Source organism: Puntigrus tetrazona, chromosome 10 (assembly GCF_018831695.1).
Source record: "Puntigrus tetrazona isolate hp1 chromosome 10, ASM1883169v1, whole genome shotgun sequence".
NCBI classification, from domain to species: domain Eukaryota; kingdom Metazoa; phylum Chordata; class Actinopteri; order Cypriniformes; family Cyprinidae; genus Puntigrus; species Puntigrus tetrazona.
Genome location: NC_056708.1, coordinates 4118629 through 4131528, shown reverse-complemented (window position 1 = coordinate 4131528; position 12900 = coordinate 4118629). Strand labels below are relative to the sequence as shown.

Here is a 12900-nt window from a genome sequence, read left to right as displayed (position 1 = left end):
TGCATGCTTTCACTAGCTTAGTATAGGAAGAAAAGCTCGCTTGCACCCGTAGTCCAATCAGACTGAGGGATGCCATGAGACGGTTAAACCCGTGTCTTCCAATCATTTAATATTTTATTTCAAATGCATGATTTGTATGCTTACAGTTTCACTGATGTGATCAGAACAGACATTCCTACAAACACAAACCTCGTCGCACATAAATAGATCTTAAAATGCGTATGCTAAATGACCTAAGGTGCAAGATAAAAGTATTTTATGACCTTATAATACAAGCCAAGGCTAACGAAGTTTTTAGGAAAGAAAGGGAAGTTGCACTGAAGCGTCGCAGGGTGAGCGTCACTGGATATCTTGTAACGTGATCTACGTCTTACCCGCTTAAACACAACTATGGTGACTTGTCTGTCATGTAATCTAATATGGCTGCCACAAGTTCAAAGACGGGCACGGGCAAAAGGAGTAACAGTAACCGGCCCACTTCCAGTTTGAAAAATAAGCATAGAAAGGCAACATTTATTCAGGCAAGAGTCATCCTGGAGGACAGGATGTAGTTGAAATGGCTGTGGATTTTAGTAGGTTTTTTTCTCCTCGAATATCAGGTTGGCAGTGGCTTTTTTGGCTGCAAGACAAAAGAAAAAAATAGATTGTTCACTATTGCTTTTAATGACTGACTAATAACAAATGCTATAAACATACAGAGTCTGATCATATAACATGCTTCTCAAGTCATCGATGATGAAACATCATCAAGATCCTCTTATTTGATGCAAGCACGTGAAACGCATCTGGTTTTCACCTTCATCTTTAAACTTGTCTGCCGCCTCTGACGCTTTATCCGTGATGTCTTTCATCACATTGTCGATCTTGGCTTCGTTCTTTAGGAAGAAGGGCCGGATGATTCTCGTGTAGATCAGAACGGAGCCGTTTGATGGAGTGGGAGCCATGCACCAAACCAAGAAAGCGCACTAAAAAAAAAATACATTACAGTCAAGCGTCAATAAAATGGTAAAAAATAAGAATGTTTTGTGTCCGCTGTCCATGCAAAGTTATTTCTTGAGGGGGGGTTCAAGAACAGCGCGCTAAACAAATTAGGACTGCAACGCCTCAATCTAAGGTACAATGAAGTGATTTGCATAATATCACTGGAATTATGAGGCATTTACATCGCCATATACCCAAAGTGCTTTGCAATCATGTGGGATGTGGGATCCAGAGTGCAGCATGGAAGACGAATTCAATGGAGTCCAAAATTCTTCAAATCAGACTGAACTTTTAGTGTGGTCATAACCAGCCCAAACTTTCTGTAGTTAAACATTAGTTTTGCTGTAGGTCTGTCATGACAAAATTAATCCATTCTCGTCATGCACCAAAAAAAGGTGAATGCATGGCTTGTATTTTTTATTAAATAATAATAATAGTTTATTCATTGCTATTATGCTTAAAAACATTAACGTGTTATCATTACAACAGAATGCATTTGGCTGTAGACAATATAAGGTTTTATACAGTAGAATACCTTTCCCAGAAAATAGAAAGGGAACCAGGAGAGGAAAATATCAGCGAAGAACTCCGCGATGCTGAAGACGCCGTAAACCACCCAGTAGGTCAGCCATTTGGTGTCGTCGTCTTTGGTCGCGCTCTCAATGGCTTTGATTCTGCAAACACACGAGACCGACATGACACTTTCTCTACACGCTGACTGCCATTTCAGATTCACTAATAATAGATAAAGAATCTGATTGTTCGTCCAGAGCATTAGATAAATGCTCGTCTTGCGAGAAGACCAGGGAAACTGATATTTTAACCCTGTAAGCCTAACATATAAAATAACAGTCATAAAGTCATATATACATAACAGTCATATCTCATATATATATATATATATATATATATATATATATATATATATATATATATATATATATATATATATATATATATATATGTATGTGTATGTATATATATATATACACACACACACACACACACATATATATATATATATATGTGTGTATGTATATATATATATATACACACACACACATATATATATATATATATATATATATATATATATATATATACATACATATATATATATATACATACATATATATATATATATATATACAGAAGTATATTTTTTTGTATGTATATATATATATACACATATATATATATATATACATACATACATACATACATATATATATATATATATATATATATATATATATATATATATATATATATATATATATATATATATATATATATATATATATATATATATATATATATATATATATATATATATATATATATATATATAAAACAAATATTTTTCTTAAATACATGCGTTTCAGTGTTTATATAAATTTAATTGTAGGCCAAAACATGATTCAATACAATACTACAATGATTGAGAGAAAAGCAAATAGATAAAACATTACTCAATAATTTTTGATACATTTAAACAAACAAAAAAAAAAAGAATGCTTTAGTCTAATAAATGATCTTCTTGATATTTTACTAATAATATGACTGCATTACATTTACTTTATTCTAATCAGTAAAGATTGGATGGCAAAAAGACACTTAAAGGTGGACGTTTTTTCAGTTAAACTCGAGGGCTTTTTACTATTAGTAAGAAGGTGTGTAGTTCATTGTGTAAGACAGGTTTAACAGCCAGGTTTTGATCATGTTGATAAAGTAAAACTGGAATTTACACACACCTCCATAATCACATGGGTAACTAGCTGAAATCTGAAGGTGCTTCGAGTGCCCCGTGAAAAGGTTTTTTTGTTTAGCGAGTTAAACAGCGAAACTGTGGGTGTTTGACATGCAACAAAACCTCATTGATTCCTGCGCGTCAAGCCAACACATTTCAGCTTCCTCATGACCACGTGTGCTTGCGAAGAAAAGCATTATATAAAGTCACCCTGTCTCCTCGGGCTAGATTCATAGTTTCTATTAAATTCCAAAAGCTGGACCGTTTCGGTTATATTCGAAGAAAGATTTTAAGTGTGATTTTGGTTTTATGTAATAGTTCAATTTTGCGTTTAAACGGTCCATTATCTAATACAGAAAAGAGTCGCGAACAACTGCAGATCAGACCAGTAGTGAGGTTCTGTTCTGAATAAATCGACGACATAAAAGATGAAATGACTGCATTAGGACCCTTGATTGATCAGCATCAGCGTTGTACTGAATAAATGTAATGATTGTCAATTAAGCAATAGGAGGACAAATCTGTGTCTGTGATCATGCAAATAGATTTTGAAAACCTGTTGATTACACTTTATTATAAGGTGTCATTCTTACAGTGCAATTTTAAGTACTGTTTAATATTAATAACTACATGTACTTACTATATGGGATCGGGACGAGACAATAAACCTGGTCTCGCTGTACTTACCTTTCATTGGATGCCTAATTTAATGCCTGTATAACAAAGAGGCATTTGCAAATTAGATTATTATTAATTTCATTAACACTGCAAATGAAAATTAGTTTGCATAAATTAGATTCTTTATGTATTCTTTACCATGATATGTGTGCTTGTTCTTCTTACGTGTATACACAAGCAGTAAATCAGATATTAATATACGCTTTTTTACAACATCATATTAAAATCATACTTAAATGTTAACGAAAATTGAAATTTCTTCCATTTTGTTTAAAAGCCGTTGATGGCATATTGTCAAATGTCTATTTCTGTGTGTGACGCTTCATTGATGGACAATTAACATAAAAATATGTATCTTTAACTTGTAACGTGTTGGTGTATTAAGCAATGGCTTCTGCCTACTTTTGTTCACCGAGTCGTCTCGTTAAAAACTGTTCAAGCTTAAAAAAATATGAAGGAAACTCATTTTCATATAAATGTTAAATATGCACATTCATTTTCGATTTAGTACTTGCGTGATTGCATGAGCAGAGATATTTGAAGCAAAACACTTACAATAACCATACGAACAAGTACAAAATGTCGAAATAACTGAATTTCTTTTAACGTTACAGCGTGCACTTCCTACTGCGTGCCACTGCTGCGATGACGTCAATACGTCGCAACCGCGAAGATGACGTAATAAACTGCCGAACGATGCCAATTTTTTTTTTTTAAAAGATCTATTAACGTTGCAGCTCCAACTCACGATATGTACGCAGGATAGACGAATCCGATTAGATTACAGAGCAGAGAAGCGCCGTATCCGATCACCAGATAAACCGCAATGAACGCGATGACAGCTGAAAGACAAAAGACAGTATGTCAGATCTGTCCGGGCTTCGCATATAATATGAAAGCGCAATCGTGCTTCAACAGACTTAAAAGCATTATGCGACGTGTCCGACATTACAGCACACATGTGTTCCTGGTTATAATAGCTTCTTCCATCAACACTCACCATACGCGATGTAGGACCTGTTTACTCCGGTCCTCGCCTCGATCTTCGCCAGCACTTCCGTCATCAAATTTTTCTCGTAAAGAAACTTATCGAAGCGTTCTTTCAGCCCGTGCGCCATGATGTGTCTGGATTGGTGATGGATTTATTGCGATATGAAATAAAAATGATATGAACAGCAGCTCTACTCCTCAGCTCGCGCTGACACGCTGAGGGTGTGACGTCACGAAGCCACTTCCTCGACCACACCCTTCATAGCCGAGTAAAATAGACAGCCACGAAAGATTTATTTGCTTTTTAAATTTTAATGTTAAATGAAGGTCATGATGAAATATGAGCACATGCCTACTTTTAATGCATTTGGCTGTGCCAAACGCCAAGTAATACATTTTCACAATAATTTTTAAACATATGATCGCGTAATACAATCAATCAGACAAACTTGCTAATCTCTAAAATCGCTCTCTGAACTTCACTATGATTGGTCTCTTGATGATGTCCGTTTTTAGAGTGCGATGTAATTGGTCAACAGCTCTTAGAGCGGAGTTGTGCGCTCTCTCGTTGGCTGACGCTCCTGGTCCCGCCTACTGTGAAAGTTTTCATGCGGCGCAATATTTTTAGCTTGTTAGCATGCTAGCATCAGCGTCGTCGATAAAAATTCACAGCACTACTTGCTCTTTTATTCTTAAGCGTTTGAATAGTACAGAACCATGTACTTTTGCCACATATTATAAATGCGAAGCACGCAAGTGTAGTAGCTTTGCGCTGTTTTTAACGCACTAGTCTTGCTTGATCGGGATGTTTTTACCCTTAACATGGAGACAAAAAGAGGGGAGATTCCTAACGGGGTGCTGGATGACCTTTGCAGGTAAACCTACAGAATACATTTACATCCGACGGTCTATAAAAGCACCTCTACGTGTAATGTGCATCTATATCAGTTTACGAGGTCGTATAAGTCGTAACCGTCTTTGTTAAACTGCAATTTTATGAACGCCGTAGGACTGCGTTGCAAAACCTATGAAGCTGCTAAGAGGCAGCCTTTCGAGTATAGTAGGCGCCTTCCGAGTCAGCCGCAGTTTTGTACATCATTGGCGAGTCCTGAGAATATTTGTTTATCACATGCGCGTTTCCAGCTGCGGGTTTGTACGCGCGCCAAATAGGCGGTATTTAAACTCAGAAGTGAATAATAACGTTTTCGAGGGTCAACCGTCTGATGATAACGACGGTGACAGTAATTGTTGTTCATATGTTCTAATGTTTTGTCCTACATTGTCAATTGACTACTTGTAGTAGAATTACTTCCGTGTTCTATTCTGTACCGCTCACGCATTTCCGGTAACAACATTCACGCACCTACAAATCCGGGTAAAAGAGGCGTTTAATTGCTCACAGAATACTTCCTGTTTAAGAAACATTAGTGTTTTCATCTGGATATAGATTACAACTACTCATATTGTAATTGTAAAAAAAAAAAAGGTGTCTGTTGGGCATTTGTTTTTGAATGTCCCTGTTTATCTCTTGGTTTTTAAGTGTTCAAATGAACTATATACTTTTAAATCTGTCATTTAGTTTACTTATTAATTAATGTGACTTTTCTAAAAGGAAAATATTTATTATTGGTCTGCTTTCGTCATTAGGGAAAAAAATCATAAAATTAAATGCAACTTAAAACCCAATTTTTGCTCATTCAAAGCCTTTAAAAAGTCTTTAAGTCTTTAAAAAAACGGAAGGCTCAAAGAACTATACTGCTATATTAATTTAGCATATGCTTGTAATGCCCTTTTATTTTTTATATTTTAATTTGTTTAATTATTTAGTTTTTTTAATTAAAATTCTCAACTTGTACTTACAAAACGTGTAAATGGTAAATATGTCAAGAACTTGAATTTCGTAATTTTGAAAGTTCAATAAAAAGCAGAATAAATCAAAGGGTTTTTTTTCTATTTCTGTCCCTAGCTAATTACTAACTAATAGAAAGATTAGAATAGAATTATTACTATTTAAGCTTGCCTTCTGTTCTAAGATTTATTGGATGATTGAGTTCTTCAGAATACTAATATGGCACATTATTTAGAATGCTATGAATTATGTCAGAAAGTCCATTGTCTGTTTTCATCCTTGATGCCAACATGTATTCAATATTTTTTATTCTTTGTCTTGTAGTCGCTTTATTCTTCACATCCCCAGTGAGGAGAGGGACAATGCCATCAGAGTTTGCTTCCAGATTGAGCTTGCCCATTGGTTTTACCTGGACTTCTGCATGCAAAATTCACCAGGACTACCTCAGTGTGGGATAAGAGACTTTGCCAAGGCTGATATCCTAAAAAGATTATATATGTTTATATAACTCTTATATGAAAGCGTCGTTTCTGAGAGAGATTACTGAGTTTATTCGAGTTTTCAGCACTGCGCGAAGTGAAAATTATTTCTGATTTCTTGTTGATATAAAAAGTTAGAACAATTACCAATGGTGGTGATTCATTATTATGTCACTGAAAAATATTGCTTGAACCAAATAGCATGTCGCCTTGTGTCTGAATGCTATATTTAGCCTTTAGCTTATTTAAAAAAGCAACATAATTTAACCTAAAGTACTGCACAATTTAGACAAACAAATGAGAGAAAAAGAGTTGAAAGAGCACATGATCTTTCTTTAGAATACTTTATGTATTTGGCATATGTAGAAAATATACAGAAAATCACATTTGCGACAAAAAGGAACCTCATGAACCATAATTCCCAGAGAACTTTACCTTTTCCTCTTCAAATCTATATATCAAGTCTTCTAGCTAATAGCATAAACTCTGTGACAAGCGCATATATACTGTAGTTTTAGCACTGCTGTGTAAGATGTGTAAAGAAATAATTAGAGGCATCAGGACCTGCATTCCTGCAATGTTAAGAACTATGTCTTTATCGCTACCTTTATAGTTATCCTCGGTTTTAACGGTCCATAAACCAAAATGCCTCCTTTAATGTGATCAAATTCTTAAGCGTGTGTCACCACCTTAATCGTTTATTTAATGCAAGAGTTTTGAAAGCGGTGCACAAAATAAAAGATTTAAGGCAGAACTTTGCTGCATGAGTGCATGATCCTTGTCCTATTGTGCAAAAAATAATGAGTTCGATAATGGATTGTTTGGATTTATTAAAACAAAAACAAACAGGTTTTGAATGCCGAAAATCGATTGACCTTTTCATCATTCGAAATCAATACAAAAATGTCTCCTTAACATATGGATCACTTTTTAATCACTGTCCATTCCTGCTGCCCCAAGGAGAGGATGTTCAGAAGGTTTTAGAGCAGTGGAAAGAGTACAAGATGGGTGTACCTACATTTGGTGCCATTATTCTTGATGAAACGCTTGATAATGTAAGTATACAGCTGCCTGGAAGCATCACAAACTGTGTTGCAGAAACCTTCATGTTTTCAATGTTTGTGTTTAGAAATTCATTCATTCTTTTTTTTTTCCTGAAGGTGTTAATGGTCCAGGGTTACCTGGCCAAGTCTGGCTGGGGTTTTCCTAAAGGGAAAGTCAATGAAGATGAGGCTTTCCATGACTGCGCTGTGAGAGAAGTATGCTGCTTTCAAAGTACAAATGTTGCTCTATTTCATTTAGAGTGTAATGAGTTTAATGAAAACCACGGTTAATGTCGTTTGCTTTCTCTGCAGGTTTTGGAGGAGACAGGCTTTGACATCCGAGATCGTATCTGCCAAAAAACCTACATTGAACAGAGAATTTCAGATCAGTTGGTTCGATTGTATATTATACCCGGAGTTCCTAAAGACACCAGGTTTAACCCCAAGACCAGAAAAGAGATCAGGGTATGTATACATTTCAATGCTCTTTTGCTATATGTAGTTTTCTAAAGATCTGACTATGTTTCTCTGCTCTTTTGATTCCTGGTAGAACATCGAATGGTTCCCAGTGGATAAACTACCTTGCCACAGGAATGATATGACACCGAAATCCAAGCTTGGACTGGCTCCTAACAAGTTTTTTATGGCTATTCCATTTATGAGGTACATCGTCTCGTGAATGATGATTTGAAGTGATCCGTGGTCATGTTTTTGTTTGTTGTTTGGAATATGACAGAGTTGTGATGTGCTCATCTGCAGGCAGCTCAGAGAGTGGATTGCAAAACACAAAGGAGAGTCAACAAGCAGTGATGAGGATTTTGCATCCAACGGTAGCACACCTTGCAAACCATTCCGGTACGATCATTCTCACTATAGAAGGCATTCACCATTGCATTTTCTCATGTGCAAAGATTGTTATGATTTGGAGCAGTAGAATTATGGTCCTTAAACACTACAGTGGGGATGGACCAGGATGGCTAGTTTGGCCAGCTGAATTGAATATTTGAGTGGTTGTGCATCCCATAAAGAGGGTTGCAGTTGTCAAACTGTAGACTAATTACAGTTCCATCATAGTATTTGTTGAATGTCTGAAGGCTGCACTTAATTCTCATTAAGTGTGGGGCCTCAAGACTGACAAATCTTACATTTTATATATTACATTTCCAAATATATATATATATATATATATATATATATATATATATATATATATATATATATATATATATATATATATATATATATATATATATATAGTTTTTTGGAATATTTATAAATTTCCACTTTGTTAAAATGAAAATCCCCCAAAATAATCATCATATTCAACCAAGCCAAACACAAAAGCAAAAACTTAAATTTTAAATTTAAAACCCAAAATCTGAAACCCATTACTATTTTTATTTTTAGCAAAGCAAAAGAAGCATAGAACTATCTAAAACAGTTTGGAGATAAAAAAATCAGTGTGAAATAATTGTAAAAATAATAAATGGATGTCTCATTTTAAATAAACTCTAAAAACCAAAATGACAAATGTACTTTAGATAGAACCGTTACTTTTGCCATCGTTAAATGTTCGTCTTCAAAACACTTTAGAGCTTTGGCACAATTCTTTCTCTACATAGTGATGATATGTAAAGGAAATAATAGCATAATAATAGGAAATAATAGTATTGTTATGTTAACATATGGACACTTAACTTCTTGCGATTATCGTCAAATTGATTACAGAGACCTCTCAAATTGTTCAATCTCGTCATTATACATCACTATCATTGTATTCGTCTACTTTATACTGTACAGTGCTTAGATACAACCTGTGTTGTTAAAAGCTCTATATAAATAAAAATGATTGATTGATTGAACTTTTAAAAACGTAGTGTTGGAATTAGATGCGCGTCTGTACCCCGCACAGCCTTTATATATGTGCAGTGTTTTTAAAGACCGTTTCCTTATTGGGAATGAGGAACGAAAAGAACAAACTCTTTACATCGCTCAGAAAGATAGACAACGCCGAGGTTCAAACAGACAATCCAACTGAATAAACAAACGTAAAACAGTTTTCATCACTGCAACTTGTGTGCTTCAAAAAAACGCAACTAATGTTTTAAATCGTGGCCTTTGCTATTCTAAAATCACACTAAAGCAATAACGCAATTTGTAATTAATGTTGGTGTACCGTGCTACCCTAAACTGAACTCTGTGTGTGTGTGTGTGTCATTGAAACGCAAATAAGTTTAATTTTTAAAGGAATAGTTTATCGAAAAAATGTTTATCTGCTTACCCCCAGGGAATCCAAGATGAAGATCAAATCATTTCAGTCTATGTCCGTCATACAGTCAAAGAATGGAAAAGAAATCAATGGGCGCACAATCTTTAAGAGTAAAAAAAAAACACGCTAGAGGACATCTGAATAGTGTTTGTTTCTAGAACGCCTGAAGTATACAATTTTCTGGAGTTATGCATGTATATTACCATTGAATGAGCAGTAAGGTGGCTGTTGAAAGTATGACATGCACTCATTTTAGTTTTTCTTCCGCTCAGAACTAAGCCTAGAAGGTCTCAGATGTTGGTGGAAGCATCTCCTGAAAGCTGGTCAAAGCAAAAACCACAGAAACCCTTTGGACAAACCACCCAGAGTGAGTTAGTAGACATGCTTAAACCCAAGGTAGGTGTTTACATCACAAAAATTACATTATGCCTAGGTGTAAGCAGCATTTAGTGCTAATTCAGTGAATGGTCGGTTTATTTTGTCGCAGAACTATGTGAAAAGTAACAGCAAGAAACACCAGGAGTCTCCAAACCTGAAAAAAAGGGTTAATGGTGTCAGCCAGCAGCAGGTAAGTAGCTCCATGTTGCTACACACGTTATTAAATGTAAGTGACAGTAGGCCTTATAGTTGTGTAACGCAATATTTGTTTTGTAGAAAGATGAGAAGAAACTTCTGCCCAGAAGACTGCAGGATAACTTTGACACGGGTAAATAAGTGATGCATTAGGGATTACAAGTGGGGATTTGTGATTATAGCTAGATCACAAGTATTGTATTTAATCAAAAGCAAAATCCTCACAAATATCCAGCATGCAACTCGAATTTCTTAATGTTTGTACACTTAATGCTCGAGAGAAAGGGTGCGCTTACTTTTGCAATCAATTGGCCGTGTTGACCAATAGAAAGGTGTGTCACTCCATCAAAAAAAAAACTGTTGTCAAACCGTTCATTTTGATTAATTGCATCCAGCAAGTACATACATGCATACATACAGGGAGGCAATAATTTTCAGTTGTTCTACAATTGTTTTTGCAGATGCAGCCGGTGAAGTCTATGGCTGTAACGGACAGGCGGACTTGTGTTACGGGGAATACATCCTCTCCTCACGGTCTTTTCTCAGCTTCAGATTTGACAAAGAGGCAATCATGAAATCCTGCTTTGAGTCCTAAATATCTGCTGCACTGCCTCTGGTTTTTAAAAGATATACGACACAGCAAATTTCCTTTGGATCTACAAGTGGATCTTCTGCGCTGTAAACTTGTTAGTCGAGATGCATTCGGTGTTGGACCAAGATGACAGACAAATTACAAAAATTCCTTTTTTCACACACTCACGTCAGTTCCTATTAATCAGGATCTGGAATGCTGTTAGCTCGAGTTCTTTTTAGACTTTATATTTATGCTACTTGTGCCCAATCATGAGTGCATAATCACTAAAGAGAAGTGTTTCTTGGTCAACTTGTTACAAAAATAACTTTTCCTGGGTTTGTCCGTAACACGCTTAACGATAGCTTGGTTCTGAGCCCCTGGAGTGTGTGTTGTACTTTTCTTATTTCATTGTGAATTACAATAATAATCGGTCCAGCTGTATGCGTAATTTCTGTGGCTGAAGTCATCTGTGTTTGTTGTTTCCTGTTTTTGGTGTTAAACGTAAAGCAAATATAAGATGCTGCTCAAAAAGCATGCTTTCAGAGCGTCACGTGACTAATACAGTACAGACAGGGTGGGCATAAAAACAGGAAAACCCATTGAAGCACTAAATAGATTATCAAGTCCTAGACATCACCAAATGTCTATTTAGTATGACGTTGAGGTGGAGGATGTGCAGTTTGATAAATGACATTTCGTCCGTGTTTCCAATAAGAAAAATGTCTTCAGTTGTTTGGTCAAGCTGTTTGTTTTCTGTTCATTGATATTTTTATCATGCTTCACATGGTTCCCAGGTTTTCCACACCCTCTACTATATTAATATTTTCTCTGTGAAATGGCACTGATATCTGTGGTAAGATGATGTACAATTATGCAACATGATTTGCTCGGCCACATTATCCACGGTTTGTATTGTTTTTTTTTTCTTTCTCATTTTTGGTAAATAAAGACACTTTCTTAATGAGCGATAGACTATGTATTTTATCTTTCCACGTATACGTGAAAAGTGTTGACAATGTCATTTTTGTCATTTTAAGTCTTTGCTTATATAATCCAAAATTATATAATCCGGTTGAAATTCCTTAGGCTTTTCTTCGTTTGGAAAACCCTGGATACCGGGAGCACTCCACAGGACTTGCTTTGAAGATGCTCAAAAAAAATGAGGATCTAGACGTCGCTATTTAAGCCCTTGTCATTCAGGCCTCCTGCCTAGTTTCCTTGCTATTTTTTCCACTTGCTGTCTAATGTGCCCTATCCCTTTACAGATGACATTTTTTTTAGTAAAGTTATTATGCACCTCATCTATTACTGGTTTTAAAGATGAAGGAACCGGAAGAACCGGCAAACTCATGACCAGCAGATGTCATCTGGGGAAAAGGGAAAAGCTCTAAATGAAAAGAAAAACGGCATTCAGAAGTGCCGTTGCTATATTTAGTCTTGCCGTAGCTTTCTGTCTTTCTGCCAAATTAATATCTTGAACATAATGAAATATTCCCAATCATCATACGATAAAAAGTGGGTACGTCTGCTCAGTCCCTGATGTGACACTGAGCACTTTTCCGCGTCAAATTTTATAAATATTAGCATTGGTGTGGATTTAAGCATACACACATTTTATAAAGGGATTGTTGGATAATCCTGCAGTCAGTTCCTGTTTTGTTTATTCACGGCTGAACTTTATCTTGCAATGTTCCGACATGATGCTATTGACAAG

The 12900-nt window shown here is 35.7% G+C and overlaps 2 protein-coding genes across 2 annotated transcripts; one reads left to right on the top strand and one right to left on the bottom strand.

Annotated features, from left to right (window-relative positions):
* Positions 1-96: 96 nt before the first annotated feature.
* Positions 97-4636, bottom strand: reep5 (receptor accessory protein 5). Its single transcript, XM_043250430.1, has 5 exons — positions 4410-4636; positions 4158-4251; positions 1517-1655; positions 797-965; positions 97-619 (listed from the first exon to the last, which is right to left on the bottom strand). Exons 1-5 carry the CDS (start codon positions 4525-4527, stop codon positions 570-572), a joined length of 570 nt encoding a protein of 189 aa, XP_043106365.1. The 5' UTR covers positions 4528-4636; the 3' UTR covers positions 97-569.
* A 360-nt stretch (positions 4637-4996) lies between these two features.
* Positions 4997-12151, top strand: dcp2 (decapping mRNA 2). Its single transcript, XM_043250417.1, has 11 exons — positions 4997-5274; positions 6573-6724; positions 7655-7782; positions 7888-7986; positions 8083-8235; positions 8321-8433; positions 8530-8625; positions 10312-10435; positions 10527-10607; positions 10694-10745; positions 11074-12151. The coding sequence occupies exons 1-11, from the start codon at positions 5222-5224 to the stop codon at positions 11205-11207; spliced, it is 1185 nt and encodes a 394-aa protein (XP_043106352.1). The 5' UTR covers positions 4997-5221; the 3' UTR covers positions 11208-12151.
* Positions 12152-12900: the final 749 nt, after the last annotated feature.

Bases quoted from the DNA above. Each gene is read 5' to 3' on its own strand.
- reep5 (XM_043250430.1), bottom strand. From the start codon at position 4,527: ATGGCGCACGGGCTGAAAGAACGCTTCGATAAGTTTCTTTACGAGAAA. The intron at 1,656-4,157 runs GTGAGTTGGAGC...GTGTGTTTGCAG, and splicing joins GTCTATCCTGCGTACATATC to AATCAAAGCCATTGAGAGCG. The intron at 620-796 runs GTGAAAACCAGA...TTTGTCTTGCAG, and splicing joins AGACAAGTTTAAAGATGAAG to CCAAAAAAGCCACTGCCAAC.
- dcp2 (XM_043250417.1), top strand. From the start codon at position 5,222: ATGGAGACAAAAAGAGGGGAGATTCCTAACGGGGTGCTGGATGACCTT. The intron at 7,783-7,887 runs GTAAGTATACAG...TTTTTCCTGAAG, and splicing joins TTGATGAAACGCTTGATAAT to GTGTTAATGGTCCAGGGTTA. The intron at 8,434-8,529 runs GTACATCGTCTC...GCTCATCTGCAG, and splicing joins ATGGCTATTCCATTTATGAG to GCAGCTCAGAGAGTGGATTG.